Source organism: Mustela lutreola, chromosome 13 (assembly GCF_030435805.1).
Source record: "Mustela lutreola isolate mMusLut2 chromosome 13, mMusLut2.pri, whole genome shotgun sequence".
Taxonomy (NCBI): domain Eukaryota; kingdom Metazoa; phylum Chordata; class Mammalia; order Carnivora; family Mustelidae; genus Mustela; species Mustela lutreola.
Genome location: NC_081302.1, coordinates 34532934 through 34551514, shown reverse-complemented (window position 1 = coordinate 34551514; position 18581 = coordinate 34532934). Strand labels below are relative to the sequence as shown.

The 18581-nt window shown below is 36.3% G+C and overlaps 1 protein-coding gene across 2 annotated transcripts in view; it reads right to left on the bottom strand.

Annotated features, from left to right (window-relative positions):
• Positions 1-18581, bottom strand: part of DIS3 (DIS3 homolog, exosome endoribonuclease and 3'-5' exoribonuclease) — a 31357-nt gene that overhangs the window by 3757 nt on the left and 9019 nt on the right. For both annotated transcript variants that reach the window (XM_059144435.1, XM_059144434.1), the window contains exons 5-20: positions 16909-17076; positions 15758-15922; positions 14508-14621; positions 14242-14379; positions 13558-13704; positions 12876-12992; positions 12516-12617; positions 11535-11599; positions 11363-11447; positions 9193-9320; positions 5694-5780; positions 3753-3909; positions 2008-2222; positions 1728-1896; positions 1437-1595; positions 634-756 (exon numbers count right to left, since the gene is read on the bottom strand). In XM_059144435.1, coding sequence (XP_059000418.1) covers positions 634-756; positions 1437-1595; positions 1728-1896; positions 2008-2222; positions 3753-3909; positions 5694-5780; positions 9193-9320; positions 11363-11447; positions 11535-11599; positions 12516-12617; positions 12876-12992; positions 13558-13704; positions 14242-14379; positions 14508-14621; positions 15758-15922; positions 16909-17076 — 2139 coding nt within the window. The remainder of the gene's footprint in view (positions 1-633; positions 757-1436; positions 1596-1727; positions 1897-2007; positions 2223-3752; positions 3910-5693; positions 5781-9192; positions 9321-11362; positions 11448-11534; positions 11600-12515; positions 12618-12875; positions 12993-13557; positions 13705-14241; positions 14380-14507; positions 14622-15757; positions 15923-16908; positions 17077-18581) is intronic.

Below are 18581 nucleotides of genomic sequence, written 5' to 3'. Positions count from 1 at the left end.
AAAGAGAAAAAATAAGGTGAGAAAAAGCATAAAATAAGGAATAAATCTCATTCTCATCATCTCCTTCCCCACTGACACTTCAAGTTTAAAAGGATGTCTGAGAGAGGGCGAAAGGAGGTTAGCAGAGGTCTTCCACACCAGGTATACATATGTCACACACAAATAGTGGCTCAAAAACGTGAATGACAGACACCATCTCAACGGGGGGAGAAAACATGTCATGTGGAGAGTGGCTTAAAGAGAAGAGATCCAGTCTATCCTGGCTGAGCCACTACGGCAGGCAGTATCAGAGAGGCCTCTGGTGATACTGAGCAAGGTTAAGAAGTAGTATCTCAGAGTGATACATACTTTATCCTCATCTTTAAAAGTGCAGATTTTAAAACTCATACAAATGAAAAGGGACCAGGCAGGCGATCTCAGACAGCTCTCTGCCTTTGGCACTGAGGACATTTTGGATCCCACAGCGTAAGGAAATCAGTGAGAAAATAGAATTTGCTACGTTAAGTATCTGGCTCCCACACTGCTTGTAAGATTTCTCTATTGAACAGAAATAACTTAAAATTGTATCGTTCTCTTTCACACAATATGTACCTTTTATACCATCACAACATAGACACTGAAGTTCGGTCTTACCTGCGGTTCTACTAGGGACATTCGGATTTTCTGATGCTGAAGATTGGATGAGTCTAGCATGATTTTCACTTTAACTTTATCAAATATATGGAACACTGTATCCTCTATTTTAAGGGAAGGTATCTAAACAAAACACATTTTATAATTTTAAATTGCTATCTAATACTTAACGTTTGTTTTAGTTTTTTACTATTCCCATTAATTTAAAAGTCTACATTTAAAAAATTATTTCCATATTTAATACACATCTAAGTGTGTATTAATATAACAATGCAATATAACAATATAACAGCTTCACATACATATGACCTATTTATGGGTATACTTCCCCCTTTCAGTAAGATGGTCTGATATATGTGTTAATTAATCTCAGGATTCTCACCCCATTAATTAGCAAATTGTTGGTCTACCAGAGGAGAAGGTACTGTGGGCAAAGTTTGCTGTTTTGTAGTTCTATTAAAGTTAGGGAAGTAGACAGTTTATCAGAAAAGAGACACTGGAAATAACTCTAAAAAATTCTGAGCTAAAAGCAGCCATGTATTCCTTTACTTTAATGCATCTGTCCAACTGTGCAAAGCATAATTTAAGTTTTCCTTAGGGGGGAAACTACATGGTGTAAAACAAATCAAGGACAACATCTGTATGTGGGAAGATATACTGAAATGAGAAATTACAAATAGAATAAGCTTATTAAATATATCTGCACATCTGCAGGATACAAAAATAATTTTATCCTTTCTAGGTACCATTGAAGAAAACCCCCTCCAAAAAACCCCAAAATCAAAACATTAGAAATACTATACCTCATCATCATAAATAAGCCTTGGCTTTGGTTTGTCCTTTTCTTCAAAAAAGACGGTACCTTCTAAACCATACTTTGGAATTAACACCACAATAGCATTCTTTCTTACAAACAGAATATAGGCTTCTTCACTTACTATTCCTTTGCTTTTGAAAAACAACTGTAAAATAACATACAGCCTTATTAAGGATTATCTTAAAATATTTTTGAAATTAACAAAAAGTATTCTGAAATTAAATTGAAAGTGAACAAAACTTCATCTCCCCTAATATTACTGACAGAAGGCAAATACCTGGGTATGAAAAGCCACTGATGCACGCTGGGCATACTGAGCCATTTTGTGCCGGAAATTGAGATTCTTACATAAATCTGCAAGTTTGTGTTTGTCTGTCAACTCTGGATAAGTACAGTCAGCCCCAATAGCCACAGCCAACAATCGATGGACGATGATGTCTGCATATCTAGAAACATGAAGGAGAAATAACAATCATGGTATGTTAACATTAAAATATCTTTTTACAATCCAAAATTAATTATTTTCTATCCCCTATAATTTTACAAGGAAAAAATACCTTCTGATGGGTGAAGTAAAATGTGTGTATATCGGCGATGCTAAGCCATAGTGATGAAAATCGTTATCCATTCCAGAGCAGAAGTACACAGCCTGCATCATACAGCGAGTGGCTAAGATCCTTAAGAGAGTGTTGAGATACGGAAAAGTCGGAGAATCCGCCCGGTCCAAAGAGTCAGCCAAAGACTTGGCTGTATCAGTTTTAATTTCCAAATTCTGAGAGTAAAGAAGAGGGGAAGTGCACCCTATTAAACGTTTTAAAATCAGTACCATCATGTCTTCAAAATACAAGTCAAACAGAATATTTATGATGTTTTTGACCAGATAATAAGTATTTATATCTTTTGTCCTTAATCTAGGAGAACCAAAAAGAGCTTGTAAAAAGTCATGATTGTTTTATGCAACATCAAAGCTTAAAATTTTATGAATACATTTAAAGGTACTGAAGTATCAACATTCTGAAGAAGTTTCAAAGGGGAAAGGGACTGCGGTAGCAATAGCACCGATTCTCAGGGGGCGCCTGGGTGGCTCAGTGGGTTAAGCCTCTGCCTTCAGCCCAGGTCATGACCTTAGGGTCCTGGGATCAAGCTCGGCATTGGGCTCTCTGCTCAGCGGGGAGCCTGCTTCCTCCTCTCTCTCTGCCTGCCTCTCTGCCTACTTGTGATCTCTGTCAAACAAATAAATCTTTAAAAAAAAAAGCACTATTCTCAAAGCCCAATTTGTGCTTGCCTATTCTTTGGTGGGGTAGGAAAAAAAACCAAATCAAAGCAGATCTGGATTCTTTCTAGTATGCCTGGATTTCTTCTGTAGGTATTCTTTCCCTTCCATTCAAGGTAGAAGTAAAGGCCAGAGGCAAATTAACACTGTACTAGTCACTACAGTTCAATATGCTGACACGCCAAACTAACTGCGGTCTTCTGTTTTGGGAGAGGAGGCAAAAATACTTAGATCCTCCTTCCTTTATCCAGGTCTTAGAAAGAAATAAGATAGTAGGAAAAAATTGCCCAATTTACAGTGTAAGCTTAGAGAAGAAGTTGATTCTGTTCTGATGGATAGGGATAGTAGGCCCACCATAAAGATCTGAAAAATCAAAACCGACATCATTCTGTTAGAAAAATACCTTGAGATCCAACACTACTTCCAGCTGTCTTCTGGACAGGAGAGATGGGAACCGAACAAGTGATCCAAAGAAACCAATGTAAGCCATAGTCACAAGGGTAAAGGTAATTATGCCTAAATGAAGTCGAGGATATGAACCCCCTTCCTATGTTTTTCCTTTTCCTCTGTGTATGCAGTAAATGGATTTCTCTCTTAGGGACATGATACAAAGGGGGCCTAACTGAGTTGAAGATAAGAGGGAAAACAATTATTTCTAAGTCTCTGAAGTTAGGCATCTCAGAGGAGGCATGAAATAATATAGGCATAAAGAACACATATAAAGGCAAAGAGATATGGAAGAGCTTCATATGTTCGGGATATTGCAAATAACTTAGTCTGGAACCTCTGGCTATAGCAAACAGTGCTCTTTAAAGACATTAAAGGATTTTATTCAGCAAATGATTTCAATGTGAGAAAAGATGACTGTATCCAAGTTAGATGGTTTTTTTCCTTAATCAAAAGTACAACTAGACTATTTTTGCATCAAAAAACAATGCAACTTTCATGCAGATGCGAATACAGATTATTTAGTACAATGGACAGATCACAACTCAAATACTGATGATTTTGCAAACTATGTGACCTCACCTTGGATTTAGCTGCCTTAACAAGAATTTCATAATTTGATGGAGGAGGAGCTGGGTGTTTTCGAAGCAAGGCATGTTCTGAAAATTCTTCATGAATTTTTTTTGCAACAGAGATATTGGCCAGTAACATAAATTCTTCCACCATGGAATTTGTTTCCCTGTCAACGGAGAAATCATTAAACAATGAAAAAAGAATCTGAGGCTTTTATATGTCACATTTATTCCCAGGCTACCTTTTCCACCACTGAGACAATAGAAGTATTTCCTACGTAAATATCTGTATGCCTGTGTGCACATGCGTATTTTTTATAACCTAACTCGTTCATTTCTCAGGTGCTACGCTGACAGTCTCTTACTCTGCATCTACTGCATGAGTAAATCTCATGCAAGAGACTTTTAAACTGCATTTAAATAACAGAAGCTTTACTCTTATATAAAATCTATACCATAAGCATTTTCTTCACCTTCTTTTACTAAGTCTAAAGAGATTTTTATTTAACTACAAATCCATAAAAATAAAGTTTACTAATATGAATTAAAAGCTATTTAGGTCATATAAATTTGGGCTAAAAATTAAAATTTTCACCAATAAATCACCAAGATGAAGAAATTATATTTGTAATAGCTCTTCTGGGTACTTATTATTGACTGGCATTGCACTATGTTGTTAAATATTGATCTATCTGTATCCATATAGAGAGAGAGATAGGTTAGTCTTGTTTTGCAGATGAGAAAACTAACGATCTGTAATATTCTCTTGCTAAGAGTCGAAGTTAGTAGTATCAAGACCCAAACTCATATAACTAAATTCAAACTCTTAACCAATTTGATATTGCTCTTCATTCTCTATAGTCTGTGTCTATTTAAAACTTAGGTTAGTAAATGATCTGTATTCTGTGTACGATGTACTATTTTCTTACCCCCAAGTCACTGAATTGGTATCATATTAATCTTTTATTCATGTTTCCATTTTTAAACATCTTATAAACTTCTTGACTAGATTCTTAAAGCATATTAATTTTTTAAATATTAGGAAGATCCCCAGTCATACCTTTAAGACAAGAGACAACGTCTTAGAAATATGTTGTCTTCTTGGTAAGAAGGGGTAATGTTTTACTTTGGCAGAGTTAGATTTGACATTTTCCTCAAAAAACCTCTTCATATTAGGCTCATTGTTCACATTAGCATTAGTTTTAGTTGTACAAAGTTTTCCCAAAAGTATTTTTAAAATTTTATCTCTAATAGTATAAAGCACACACTTCCTAACAAAGAAATGAGTATATTTTCATTTTTAATCTTTGGTTATCTACTAGAAAAGTATAAATGCACATTCATTTCAGAATTACCTTATAGAAGGCATAGAAAAGAGGCCCGATTTAACCAAAAATAATCTTGCTTTCTAAATCTCAACCAAATCAATTACAATGGTACCAAAAATAACATCTGAGCACTCTTCATAAAACCCAGTGAGGTAGGTACCATAATCAGCCCTGCTTCATCAACAAACAAAGGCATAAAAAGGTCAGATCACTTGTCTGGAGTTACTGGAAAGGGGATCCAAACCAAGGCAGTCTGGCTTTAAAGCACAAGGTCTAGTACATATTTGTACACCACGCTCTTCTTAATTAAATACTTAAGAAATTAACTAGGGCAATCTCTTACTTACCACAACTATTACTAGTCACATTCCCACACACCACATATCAAAACCAATTTGAATTGGAAATTCTTCTATTATAATACTTACCTTAGTTTTATATAAGAAAAAAAAAAGCAAAGTCACATTTACTTCTATCTATCTGAAGTCAAAAAGATCTAGAGAAATCATTATCCTACTAGAAATAGGTATTTGGGGTACAAATAAGTTTTGTTTATTAATACAGATACTAGATATTACATTTAAATAAAAATCCTATCTATTGCCCAGGAAAAATTTACATACCTAAGTTCCTTGGTCTGCAGATCTATAGGATCATGAGTTTCACTGTCCATGTGGAATCGAACTTCCGGAGAAGAAAGAGTCAAAGCCCTAAATAAAAATTACAGATGTAAATTTAGTAAAGTGAGCCAATAACATAAAATTCTGGAAGTGATGCTTTTAAATTAGAAAATGATCACAGCAAGTGAGTAATAGTTTTTCTTCTGAAGGCTTTAAGACCATCTGCTAAGCTTTATGCTCTATTTTCATTGACAGCTTCGCCTCTTACGGATCTAAAATGCATTTAAAAAGAGAGGACAACAGAGGCACCTGGGTGTCTCAGCTGGTTAAGCCTCTGTCTTGGGCTCAAGTCAATCTCTGGCTCCTGAAATTGAGACCTACACCAAGTTCTCTGTTCAGTGCGGGGAGGCTGCTTGTCCCTCTCCTGCCTCTCCCCTCCACTCGTGCTCTCTCTCACAAATAAATTTTAAAATCTTTAAAAAGGAGAGAGAGAGGACAACAGTAACACAACAAAATATGAGTCCTTGTGCTTCTGCAAATCTGCACCCAAACTGAGTCTTCACTAAGCTACATGGGTTTATAATTACTTTTATTTTATTTTTTTTAAGATTTTGTTCATTCATTTGACAGACAGAGATCATAAGTAGGCAGAGAACCAGGCAGAGAGAGGAGGAAGCAGCCTCCCTGCTGAGCAGAGAGCCCGATGTGGGGCTCAATCCCAGGACTCTGGGATCATGACCTGAGCCACTGAACCACCCAGGTACCCCATGTAATTACTTTTATAAATAAAGAAGGTAACTGGCAGTATTTTATTTATTACAGAAAACAATGTATTGGGGTGAGGGATGATGAAAAGGCAAAAGGGAAGCTGCCACACATAGATTAAGTACCATCAGAAGATCTACAGTTCAAAAGTATGCCCACATTCGCTGAGCCAATGTAGAGACTGATAAACTCCTACCCTGATATGTACACACACTGACGGCTGCTGATATGGAGGGCTGCGTACCAGCTAACACACTAGACCAAGGCTTTTATGGAACGGTTCACTTCATGAGGTGGAAAGTTCCCCTGTGATAAGTAAATTCCAACAAGGCGAGTCTTATGTTTCCTCACACCCTTTTTTTTTTTTTTTTTTAAAGATTTTATCCATTTATTTGACAGATGGAGATCACAAGTAGGCAGAGAAGCAGGCAGAGAGAGAGGAGGAAGCAGGCTCCCCGCTGAGCAGAGAGCCCAATGTGGGGCCCGATCCTAGGACCCTGGGATCATGTCCTGAGCCGAAGGCAGAGGTTTTAACCCATTGAGCCACCCAGGCACCCTGTTTCCTCACACCTTGGTGCTATTTTCATCAGTTTAGCTTCAAACCAACTTAAAGAATTTCAGTGAAGTTGGGTAACCCTAAACAATCATGGAGGAGGCAGGAAAGTGGAAGAAAAATGATGAGACGGTACAAGCTAATTCTTCATCTTTTCCCTCAACTCTTCAGCTTTGTTAGAACTACCAAAGGAATACTAGACAGAGAATCTTGACAAATATTCTTTCTTGCCATGCAGTCTTTACAAGACTCTACACTAGACTTAGTCTGTTTATCAATACATCTGACCTAAAAAGCAAGGTATAGTAATCACATTTTGATCATTTTTTTCTTCATAAAACACCTGAAATGTTATGTCTACCATGACTTAACACTTATCCTTTAAAAAAGACATAAAATAGGGGCGCCTGGGTGGCTCATTGGGTTAAACCTCTGCCTTCAGCTCAGGTGACGATCCCAGGGTCCTGGGATCGAGCCTCATGTCAGACTCTCTGCTCAGCATGGAGCCCGCTTCCCCCTCTCTCTCTGCCTGCCTTTCTGCCTACTTGTGATCTCTGTGTCAAATAAATAAAATCTTAAAAGAAAAAAACATAAAATATAAAACAAAACACAGTCTTTAGGAAGGTAAAAAATACCAATTTTTTTTACTGATTGTTTTCTTAATTTCCACCTAAGACTAAGAAGACTCAATGACCTGTTTTTACCAGTAGATGACTCTGGTTACAAAAGGTACAGTTTTTGAAGTTAAAAATAATCTTTCCTATACTAAATAGGAGAAGCTAGTTACTAATTCAATTTTCTCTTACTGTAAAACTACCAAAATGAATTTGGGTATTTTATTCATTTATTTTTGCATTTTATTCATTTATTTTTAAAACAAACTTTCTAGGGAAGCATGAGTGGCTCAGTTGGTTCAGCATGTTTTTGGCTCAGGTCATGATCTCAGGCTCCTGGGACTGAGTCCCACATGAGGCCTCCTGCTCAGCAGGGAACCTGCTTCTCCCTCTGCCTCTGCTGCTCCCCCTGCTTGTGCTCGTTCTTTCTCTACCTCTCTAATAAATAAAATCTTAAAAAAAAAAATACAAATAAAACAAACTTTCTAAAAATTATCTTCAAACTTTCTTCTGATGTCTTGCATACTGTAAACCTTTGATGAACATGTGTTGTTTTGTGTCCTTTTAAGTTTCTTTGGGTTTAACATACCCAAATTATCCTTACATAGTTGCAAGTTTTACATTTAGGATCGCACTAAATATTCCAGAAAATTGACCCATGAGGAGAGATAGAGATGGCTCAGTGTAACTACATGGAAGGGCGCTATCCAGTGGAACTTTCTGCAGCAATGGAAATGTTCTCTGTCTACACTGTCCAATATGGCAGTCACTAGCCTTAAGTGGCTACTAAACACTCGAAATGTGGCTGGTGTGACTCAGGAACTGAATTCTTAATTTTCTTTAATTTAAATCAGCATATCTTATGAAACAGCACAGATCTAGAGTTCATACTCCGCAACAAAAGTACTTTTAGTGACCATCTGTGACCCCTCCCTGGATGGGCGTCGGAACCCAAGCCCAACATCGGAAAGGTTCATGCACTTGCTTTACTCGGACAGTTGATTATGTCTTTATAAAACAAATTTCTTTTAACTACTTTACTTCAACAAGTCTGGGGACTTGGGATACTCCTTTTTATCTTACACTATTGCAGTTAGGCAAATCCCATGATATAATAGCTGAAAGAGACACATCTGCTACTAGCTATCACATCTTTGGGAAGACTGCTTCTGTGTAACTTCGAATCATTTAAGAAATGAAGGTGTTGGATTAAACAATCTCTAAAATTGCTTCAAACTCTCAAGTGCAAGAAGTTCATCTATTTATTTAAATATGTGAAAACCAATGTTCAGTATGGAAACTCATTTCTAACTGCAATTAGAAACAACTGATAGAAAAGTCTTAAGGAGCTCTTCTTGCCTCCCTCGAAATTATCTCTAAGATCTTCGACTCTTTGGCATAATATATTACAAAGACAGAGCTAAAAGAAAAAGAATGTCTCTACCTTTCTATTCAGCTCATTAAATAATGTCAATTGTCCATGATAAAACACTTGGAAGAGTTCACAGGTTATCTTATTACCAAGATAAATAAATTAAGACACTTCTTAATAAATATTTTTGAAATGTACCCTTTTTCAATTCTTCTTTTTTTCAAAATTTTAGCTAGTTTGTTTAGTCCACGGAGACTAGTGGTAATCTCATCATTCATGGCTGCAGAATCAATTCTCATCTGAGCTTCAGCATATGTAAGGGAAGCCTAAAAGGAAAACCATATGTTAATATAATTCTTATAAAAACTGGTTTCTAGGGTACCTGGGGGGCTCAGTTGGTTAAGTGACCCACTCTTAATTTCGGCTCAGGTCATTATCTTAGGATTGTGAGCTCAAGCCCCACACGGGGCTCCATGCTAGGTGTAGAGGCTGCCTAAGACTCTTTTTCCTTCTCTCTTTGTCCCTCCCTGCCCCCCAACTCTTGCACTCTCTAAAAAAAATTAAAAATCAAAAAATCTTTTTAAAATGTAAAAACAAAACAAACAACCAAAAAAATGGTTTACTATATTTGCATAGTTGTACTACATTCAATTTATTATTTTGGAAAATCTAAAATCAGTAACAAAAGAGAGATTCCTAGCTATAATATTTATACTGCAGACCTATGGTTTTTGGTTCATTAATTTGTATCTGATAAGTTACATAACATCAAAAAGCTTATGTTAAAACAAAACAAAATGGGGTGCCTGGGCGGCCGAGTCTGTTGAGCATCTAACTCTGGGTGGGCTCAGAGCATGATCTCAGGGTCATGGGATCCAGCTCTGCACTCAGCAGGAGGTCTACTTGGGATTCTCTTTCCATCTCCCTCTGTTTCTCTCCCACACTCACGCTCTCCCTCTAAAAATAAATCTTTTAAAACAAAACAAAATGGCAGTATTTATTGGTAAATTTGCTTAAACTTTACTTTCATAGTTAACAAATAAATACTTCAGTAACACTAAAACAAAGTAAAAAGGAAAGTTATTTTCCAACAATGACTGTAAAGTGAAATCCTCGCCAGATGATCATTACTTCCTTACTCAATGACAAATAAGAATACTATAATAGCCTAAACATCATGTCTTACAGAAAAACCTATGAAATATCCCAAATTAAGTATCTAAAAAAGAGACCAATCACAGTAAAAAAGATCTCAAGTAATTTCCAATTATAATCCAAACATACAAATAATGCTTCTGTTCCTATTTTGCACCTCATGGAAAACTACCATTTTTTTAGCTTATCAAAAAAAAAAAAAAAAAAAGGAGAGGCGCCTAGGTGGTGCAGTTGATTAAGCATTAGGAGTCAGCTCAGGTCATGATCTCTGGATCATGGGATCAAGCTTCACATCCAGCTCTAGGCTCAGCACTGACTCTGCTTGAGACTCACTCCCCCTCTCTCTGCCTTCCTCCTTGCTCTCTCTCTCTCAAACAAATAAATAAATAAATAGCTTAACTAGTTAAAATCAGGAAAAGGATAAGAGGCTTAGATGATGCAGGAGGCCAGGTCAGATTCTTAGGAGAGCTAAGTTATCTACTAGGGACTGAGAGCTCCCCTTCCAAAAATGTTTTCTGTTTTATGTTCACTGAATTTTTCTTCATATGACCTGGTTACACTGAACAAATGTGGGAGAAAAATAAACTCATCCTTTTTAAAAATACAAATGAAAGAATGCTTAAGTCATTCATATATCGCTATACATCACAGTCGGTCCAACACTGCTGTCTTTTCCAAACATTAGTTCATCCGAAACTGCTGAAAGCCAACTAGATGATGCCAAACCTCAGAGAAAGGCCAAGGGCAAAGTGAGAACATAAGGGGACCCAGGGAGCTTTCCAAAAGAGAGAAGGATGAGAAGTAAGCCTGGCTCCATGCTGTCTGATGTGAAACCTCAGGCTAGTTCTGCTGAAATCCAACGATAATTTATGACATCATTTCTCTGAAAACTCGTGAATATTACAAGATGGCATACATGCCAACTTTGAAAATACTGACCACCTTATATACTGGAATAATTTCAAATAGTAGTGTTTCTGTATTAGGGCAGTAAGTCATCTATTGAGTCTTCTCAAGTATTCAGGCTTTGTGAGTTTCTGAATACAAGGCAACTACATCAAAAATTAAGCAGATAATGGAAAAAGCTAGATCCTGCTACGACACTGGGGAAAAATTTAATTTAGTAAACCTGACTTTTTCAAAACCGTCTAGTAACACTGTTAAAACAGAGTACCAAAGATTTTAAGCATTTTATATTAACCATGAAACCAACCTTTGAATTAATGGCACTTTTGGTAAACCTCACTTTCAAGATTTCAGCATTGTGATTCATTTCCCAAATACACGAAAATGCCAACCTATGGGGGAAAACAGATAGTGTTTGTTAATGGGAATCTGTTAAAATAATAAATACTATGTCCTTATGACAAAACATGCATCAATACCTGTCAACGTTACATCTTAAGGAACATAAATTAGAGCTAAGCAACTCTGGAACCATGTCAATCCTCTGGAACAGAAAAAAGAGAGTGACAGATTACTTAACTATATCCGTACATTTATTTGACATTTCATTCTCAATAGCATTAATTTAATAAGGGAGGAAAGGTGTCTGTGAACAGAACTGGGAAAAGAAGAAACAAATCTATTTCTAGAAAAGTATTTCCACACAACTGTTACCAACAGCACCCGAGAGGAAACCAGACTTCATGTCAGTGGATCTAAGACTAAGTCCCCTCCACAGCCCCCGAGCTGTCCTCCAAGTCTGCAATCTCTGCTCAAGCCTCAACGGCTCTATGACTGGATCTTTCTCCAATGCCTAACACAAACTACATGGTGTTTTAGACATACTGAAAAAGACAGCCACGGTATTTTTACAGAAAAAAGCTACATGGAAGAACTCTGACAATGAATTCATAATAGACTAAGTTTAACTTTCTCTTCTACTGTCACAACTTTTCTCTTTAAGTTTATGGGAGATTCTAAAAGAAGAAATGGTACATCATGACAAAATGGATTCATGACTAAACTTTTGAAGCAACAGAAAATACACTAGTTATTCAGAGCTAGTAAGTTAAATGCTACACAACAATTTATATCAACCAAATCTACTTGTTAATTGGGCCACTCAATAACCAAACACTCTGCATTATTTTCACTGATTTATTGCCACCTTCTTCTACCTAAGTCTTTTGGCTAATTCATGTGCTATTCCAGACTGTGCAAGAATTCAAAAGTTCTCACGGTTTTTACAAACTAACAATGCACACTCACATGATACTTATTCCTCATATTTCACTAAATACTGAGGCTGAAAACACCTTTCTCAGAAAACACCTCAGATGATTTTATTATTAGAAATAAAACAGATGATGAAAAAGTTACAAGCACATGTCAAAATTCCATTTTAAATATAACCCATTTACCTTTTCACAAAGATAAACAGTTGTTCCCCTTCTGGCTGACTCTTGATCCAAAGCATTTCCTGGCCTAATAAAATGGCTAACATCTGCAATATGAACACCAACCTGAAAAAGATAAAAATGAAAGGATGTCAACATGCTCAATTGGGTAAATGTCCTAACAGAGATCCGAGAAGAAACTGAGCAAAACTGAAAAAGGATGGCCACACTTCCCATTTCAATTTCTGTCACAATGTCCATTAGTCTCTGTACCTGCAACTGACTAGGCATGAATAATTCACGAATTCTAAAATGGGTCAAAAGAAAATAAACTCAAAAACAGAACTACATATTTGGATAAGAATGTCACTACACCAAGAATACCTCCAAATTTCCATTTTCCAGTTCTCTACAATGTAGAGCATCATCTATGTCAGTACATCCTGGAGGGTCCACACTACAAACACACAGATGTCGCAGGTCTTCTCGGTTTTTCATGTCCTAGAAAATGCCACATTGTTAAGAAATAAAAAACTATTTCAGTAGTTTAAATAAAATACGGCTCTTATGAAAATCAACAATTTCTCTCTATATATCTTAAAATAAACTTTGTTTTATTTGTTCATAGTAACCACACGTTATGATTTGTAAATTGTGGTTTTTTTCACCTTTGAATAATTTGACATAAGCTAGTGTTGGTTCCCCAGAAAAAGGTATCTTTCAGTAAAACAAAGGATTTTTGTAAGACCTAACAGTTCTGTAACAAACTTAAATGCAGAGGACTAAAGTAGGGACTATGGTTTCTACTTATTTAATTAATTATTTGTAGACTCCATGCCCAATGTGGAGCCCATTGAGGAGTCCATGAACTCACATGAACTCACATGAACTCACATGAAGGAGGGCATGAACTCCCAAACTGAGATCAAGACCTGAGCTACAGATCCAAGAGTCAGATGCTTAACTGACCGAGCCACCCAGGCGCCCCAGGTTCTACATATTTAAAAACACATACAGAAACCAAGTTAGCTCAGATATAGGAATTTCTACATTGTTTTCAAATTACCTTTTCAGTAATGCTCCAGGGCATCTTTGGAAGAAAGCTAAGAACAGCCTGTGAAAAAGGCTGATGGGGAACGTCGTGCTCAAGCAACAAAACTTCTGTTTCAGTCTCTTTATCTCCAACGTCACCTAAGTTTTTTACAAAATGTCCCTAAAACCGAAAGGTTTTATTAGAAAGGTGAATTCTATAGATTTTTGTTTAGTGTATGTTATTATGACACTATATTCTTGAACATTTATATATCGCTTCAGTATTTGTAAATGCTTCCAATGCTGCTTCTTAAAAATGAGTCCATAAATCTTAAGTGATTTATGATGGAGACTTCCTGAGGGCTCAGTTCCTACACAGCAAAGTGTTGTCTATTTCCTATGATCTCTCAAATTTAAAATGTTACTTCAAACACAGTAGCTTCAGAACTTATTACAATCTATTTAGGTTTCAAACACTATTTTTAACCACTATCGAAACTTATGTCTTAGGAAACGAGTAAAAATAAACAATTTGCACCGGAATTTCATAAGATTAATTTTCAAATAAGATATACTACTTATTAGGTAATTGTGAAACAGTCCTATATTTCAATATAAATTTTATTTCAAAATCAGATTCTGTTTTTACCAAAAGAAGAAATTTTATACTCAATTCTTAATTTAATATTCTAAAACAAAATAAATCATTCAAGCTTACGTTTGGATATCTGGAATTTCTGGGCCAACCATCAATGGCAACAATAATCCTCCTTCCTTCTAATGCAGAAGCCTGTCTGGTTTCTATTCGAATTCTAGGGATTCTCCTATCAGCAGGGGTAAAGAGATGTCTTCTTGACTAAAGAAAATTAGGACAGAAGATTTTATACACAGACAACAAATCTGAGGTTGGGGTATGGGGAGGGCTCTAAGTTCTATTTAACGGCTACCATTTTTTAATTACATAGCAACATGTGCTTTACTTACCTCTTTAATATCAGACTTGGAAAGCATGCCACAGTATGGTCTCCAATTTCTTTTTATTATTCCTACAACTCTACCTGTGGGCTTTAACATTTTTTCATTTGCAGCAGTCTTAAGCTGAGATTTAAAAAGAAAGTCTTCAGTTATTCTTCCTTTAAGTATAATGAGACAATTTCTCTTTAAAATCAGAATATGAATATGGATACTAATATTTCCACGTAGTTAATTATGACACAGTTACAGAATCTTGATGCTTTCAAAATTCTAGGTCAGAATATGCCAAAGCAAGCCATGGAAATAGTTCCATAGTAATACACTACAGAAACTTATAATCAAAAAACAGAAAAAATATAAATATAACTGAATAAATATGTCAGAATTCAACTGTTTAAAGATGAGGATTTACACTCACACACACAGACACACGTGTGTGTCTGGGAATTAGTAGACTAGGATTTTAGCAGCAGCTTGCACTTAAATAGCCATGTGGCATTTATTAATTCACTAAAAAGACTTGTATCTTAGAAGTTATTCCTTATCCAAAATAAAAACCCATATAAAAAGAGTATTTATTAGAAATAGCTTAAAGACTTCATGCTATTTCACGTCAACACTCCTATGGCCTAGCCTCTGTAAGGATGATATGATAGTAAGACTCCAGAGCACTGAACAGAATTCTTTTTTATATAAAAAGGAGAACTATTAATGTCTGAATTCCAACTATTTGTGTTATTCTCATAATCCTAAAATACAGAAATAAATGGGTCATATCAGACAGACTTTAGATTATAAGAAATCTGAAAGGATAATAAATATGGTGGAAGAGAAGGAATTAAACAGACTTTTATGTAAGGGCCTCAAAGTATATCTATTATGCTGATGGGATTTTAGCATTACATAAAAACAATGCAGAAAATTTCCAATTTGTATTTACTTAAACCTCACTGATTCAGACAAACCTAATTCAGACAGATCATGTACCTGAACATCAGAATTCGAGTTTCATATTCAAGTTCCAGTCTTTTTATATTTAAACCTGTTTATTGAGCAAAATAAGATAATTCAAAAGAAAACTATTTAGATATTTAAGAGGGAAAATAATCAACTATGTATGAAATATATTAAACCCACAACTATAGTCTTATTCAGTAAACCTGAAAGCAGTGAAATTTGTTTAATTTTCTCTGAAGCCAAAACATTAATGAATTCTACAAAGCTACACAGACAAAAGATAAACCTGCTTGGTTTCATACAAGGCATTCTCTTTCCTCTTCTTTTTCCACATCATCTTCATTTTGACCTTCATCGTGTAAAATCACAGAAGATGGGGCCACCCACTGATTCTTGGGAAGAAGTTCTACAGCAACAATATCTTCATGAACAGCTCGGTTTAAATTCTTAAGTCCCTGTAAGATTATCTGGGTACAACAGCAAACAGCAGGTGCTCAGATATTTTTAATGGCAATATAATAATGGGAAGGTTCCTAACAGAAGGAAAGCTATATTGAGAGTTTCTATGTATCTCTAGTTCTCTTTTATATTTTTTCTTCTTCTCTAGTGTCCCGCCCCTTAATTTCTCAATAGCAAGTAGAGAAAACAAATTAGAAAATACGGTTGTATACATGGCTCCACCACAACTCTTACATTAGCATCAAAAGACCTTGGGAAAACTTCTCTCTAAATCTCAGGGTCCTGGGGCGCCTGGGTGGCTCAGTGAGTTAAGCCTCTGCCTTTGGCTCAGGTCATCTCAGGGTCCTGGGATCCAGCCCCACCTTGGGCTCTCTGCTCAGCAGGGAGCCTGCTCCCTATCATCTCTGTCTGCCTCTCTGCCCACTTGTGATCTCTCTCTCTCTGTCAAATAAATAAAATCTTAAAAAAAAAGTGGGAAAAGCTTTAAAAAAATAAAATAAAATAAAAAATAAATCTCAGGGTCCTGATTGGGTAGAATGAAAAAAGAGTACCCACTTTCACAGGCTGAAGGTTAAATGAAATGCAGCATTCAAAGCAGTCAGAAGAGTATCTGGCAAACAGTGAGCACCCAAAAATGATTCCTATTTGCTAAAGTGTGTGAAGCCCTCTGGAGCATTTGTATGTTATATAAACAGCATTTTTCATAACTAGGCATAATACAGAAAATAGAAGCATCCTATTATTTTTTTAATTGTTGAAGATTTTTATTCTCTTAAAAGTGGGGTAAATAAAAAGTTCTCTTCTTCCATCAGCAGCTCTCAAAGAAAGTGATTCATTCTATTATCTATGACCTCTCACATAACTGCCTTTAAGCTGGGGTAGAGTAAGTTCAAATTCTACAAAATTTTAAACACTCGTGAAAGAAAATTATGAAAAGAAAATCAAGAAGAGAAAGTGTTTTACTGTACATGGAATTTATGTACACAAAACTTACCTCTTTATCGTCTTCTGTGTCTCCATGAACCCATACTGTAGCTTCTAAGTAATTTTCCCTACTTGCTCTAAATGTTCCTTGAAGGTATGTACCAGATTTTATGCCTTGCTGTAGCTTACTTAAAGGAAGATGCTCTGAAAATATTATTCTTCCACTTTCTATTTCATTCTGTGAAATGAGTAAACCACAAGATGTCATTAGTACATAAACCTTCCGTACACTCAATAAACAACTGTGATTATCTTTATCAGGTATTAAAAAAAACAAAAACAAAAAACAAAAAATAAAAAAAAAAATCCATGGGGTATCTGAAATAACTGTTCAACTCTTGATTTCGGCCATGATCTTGGGGTCGTGGGATGGAGCTCCACATTGGGCTTTACACTCAGTGGGGAATCTGCTTAAGATTCTCTCTCCCTCTCCCTCTGTCCCTTCCCACCCCTGCGCACAAACATGCTCTCTCTCATAAAAACAAAACAAGGGCGCCTGGGTGGCTCAGCGAGTTAAAGCCTCTGCTTTCGGCTAAGGTCATGATCCCAGGGTTCTGGGATCGAGTCCCACGTCGGGCACTTTGCTCAGCAGGGAGTCTGCTTCTCTGTCTCTCTCTGCCTGCCTCTCTGTCTACTTGTGATCTCTGTCTGTCAAATAAATAAAGGAAATCTTTAAAAAACAAAACAGGGATGCCTGGGTGGCTCAGTTGGTTAAGCAGCTGCCTTCGGCTCAGGTCATGATCCCAGCGTCCTGGGATCAAGTCCCACATCGGGCTCCTTGCCCCGCAGGGAGCCTGCTTCTCCCTCTGACTCTGCCTTCCACTGTGTCTGCCTGTGCTCGTTCTCGCTCGCTCTCTCTCTGACAAATAAATAAAATCTTAAAAAAAAAAAAAAAACCCAAAAGACAAATACCATATGATTATACTCATATGGAATTTAAGAAACAAAACAGATGAATATGGGGAAGGAACGAAAAAATAAAGTAAGAAACTCTTCACTACAGGAAACACTGAAGGGGAGATGGGTCAGGGTATGCAGTAATTGGGTGATGGGCATTAAGGAGGGCACTTGAAGTAATGAGCACTGGGTGTTATATGCAACTGATGAAACACTAAATTCTACCTCTGAAACTAACAATATAGTATATACTAATTAAATTGAATTTGAATAAAAAAATTTTTAAAAACCATCCACGTTATGATATATACAACTCTTTGAGTTTGAGAATATGGCACAGTAAAAAAAAGCACTTTCTATTCTTAGGGCAACTTATACAAATATTTCAATTTCATTACATTTCAGCATTTAGCCATAGATATGTCTCTAATAAACTCTGCACACCCCCTCTTCCCACCCCGGGCCTTTCATAAAGAAGGTGTGTAGTTAAGGAGGTCAGGTGAGCAGGTGGGTAGGTAAGTGAAGGGTATTTTGAAATTTCAATTCCATGGAAAGAGTGTAGCTACTAAAGTACAAGAAAATCTATTTTTATTTTGGGTATATTACACAGTTCAGAATATGAGATAGAAGTAGGAAAGGAACTGCTTTAGGTCTACCACAGGTCTTAGAGACCTCAACATCCAAAATCCTTACTGCTTGGCTCCTTTAATTGCCTTTTTCATTTACCACAACCTTCCACAGAGATTAGTCCTTTTTTTCCTTAACTCTCCCATTTCCCTGTCTCCC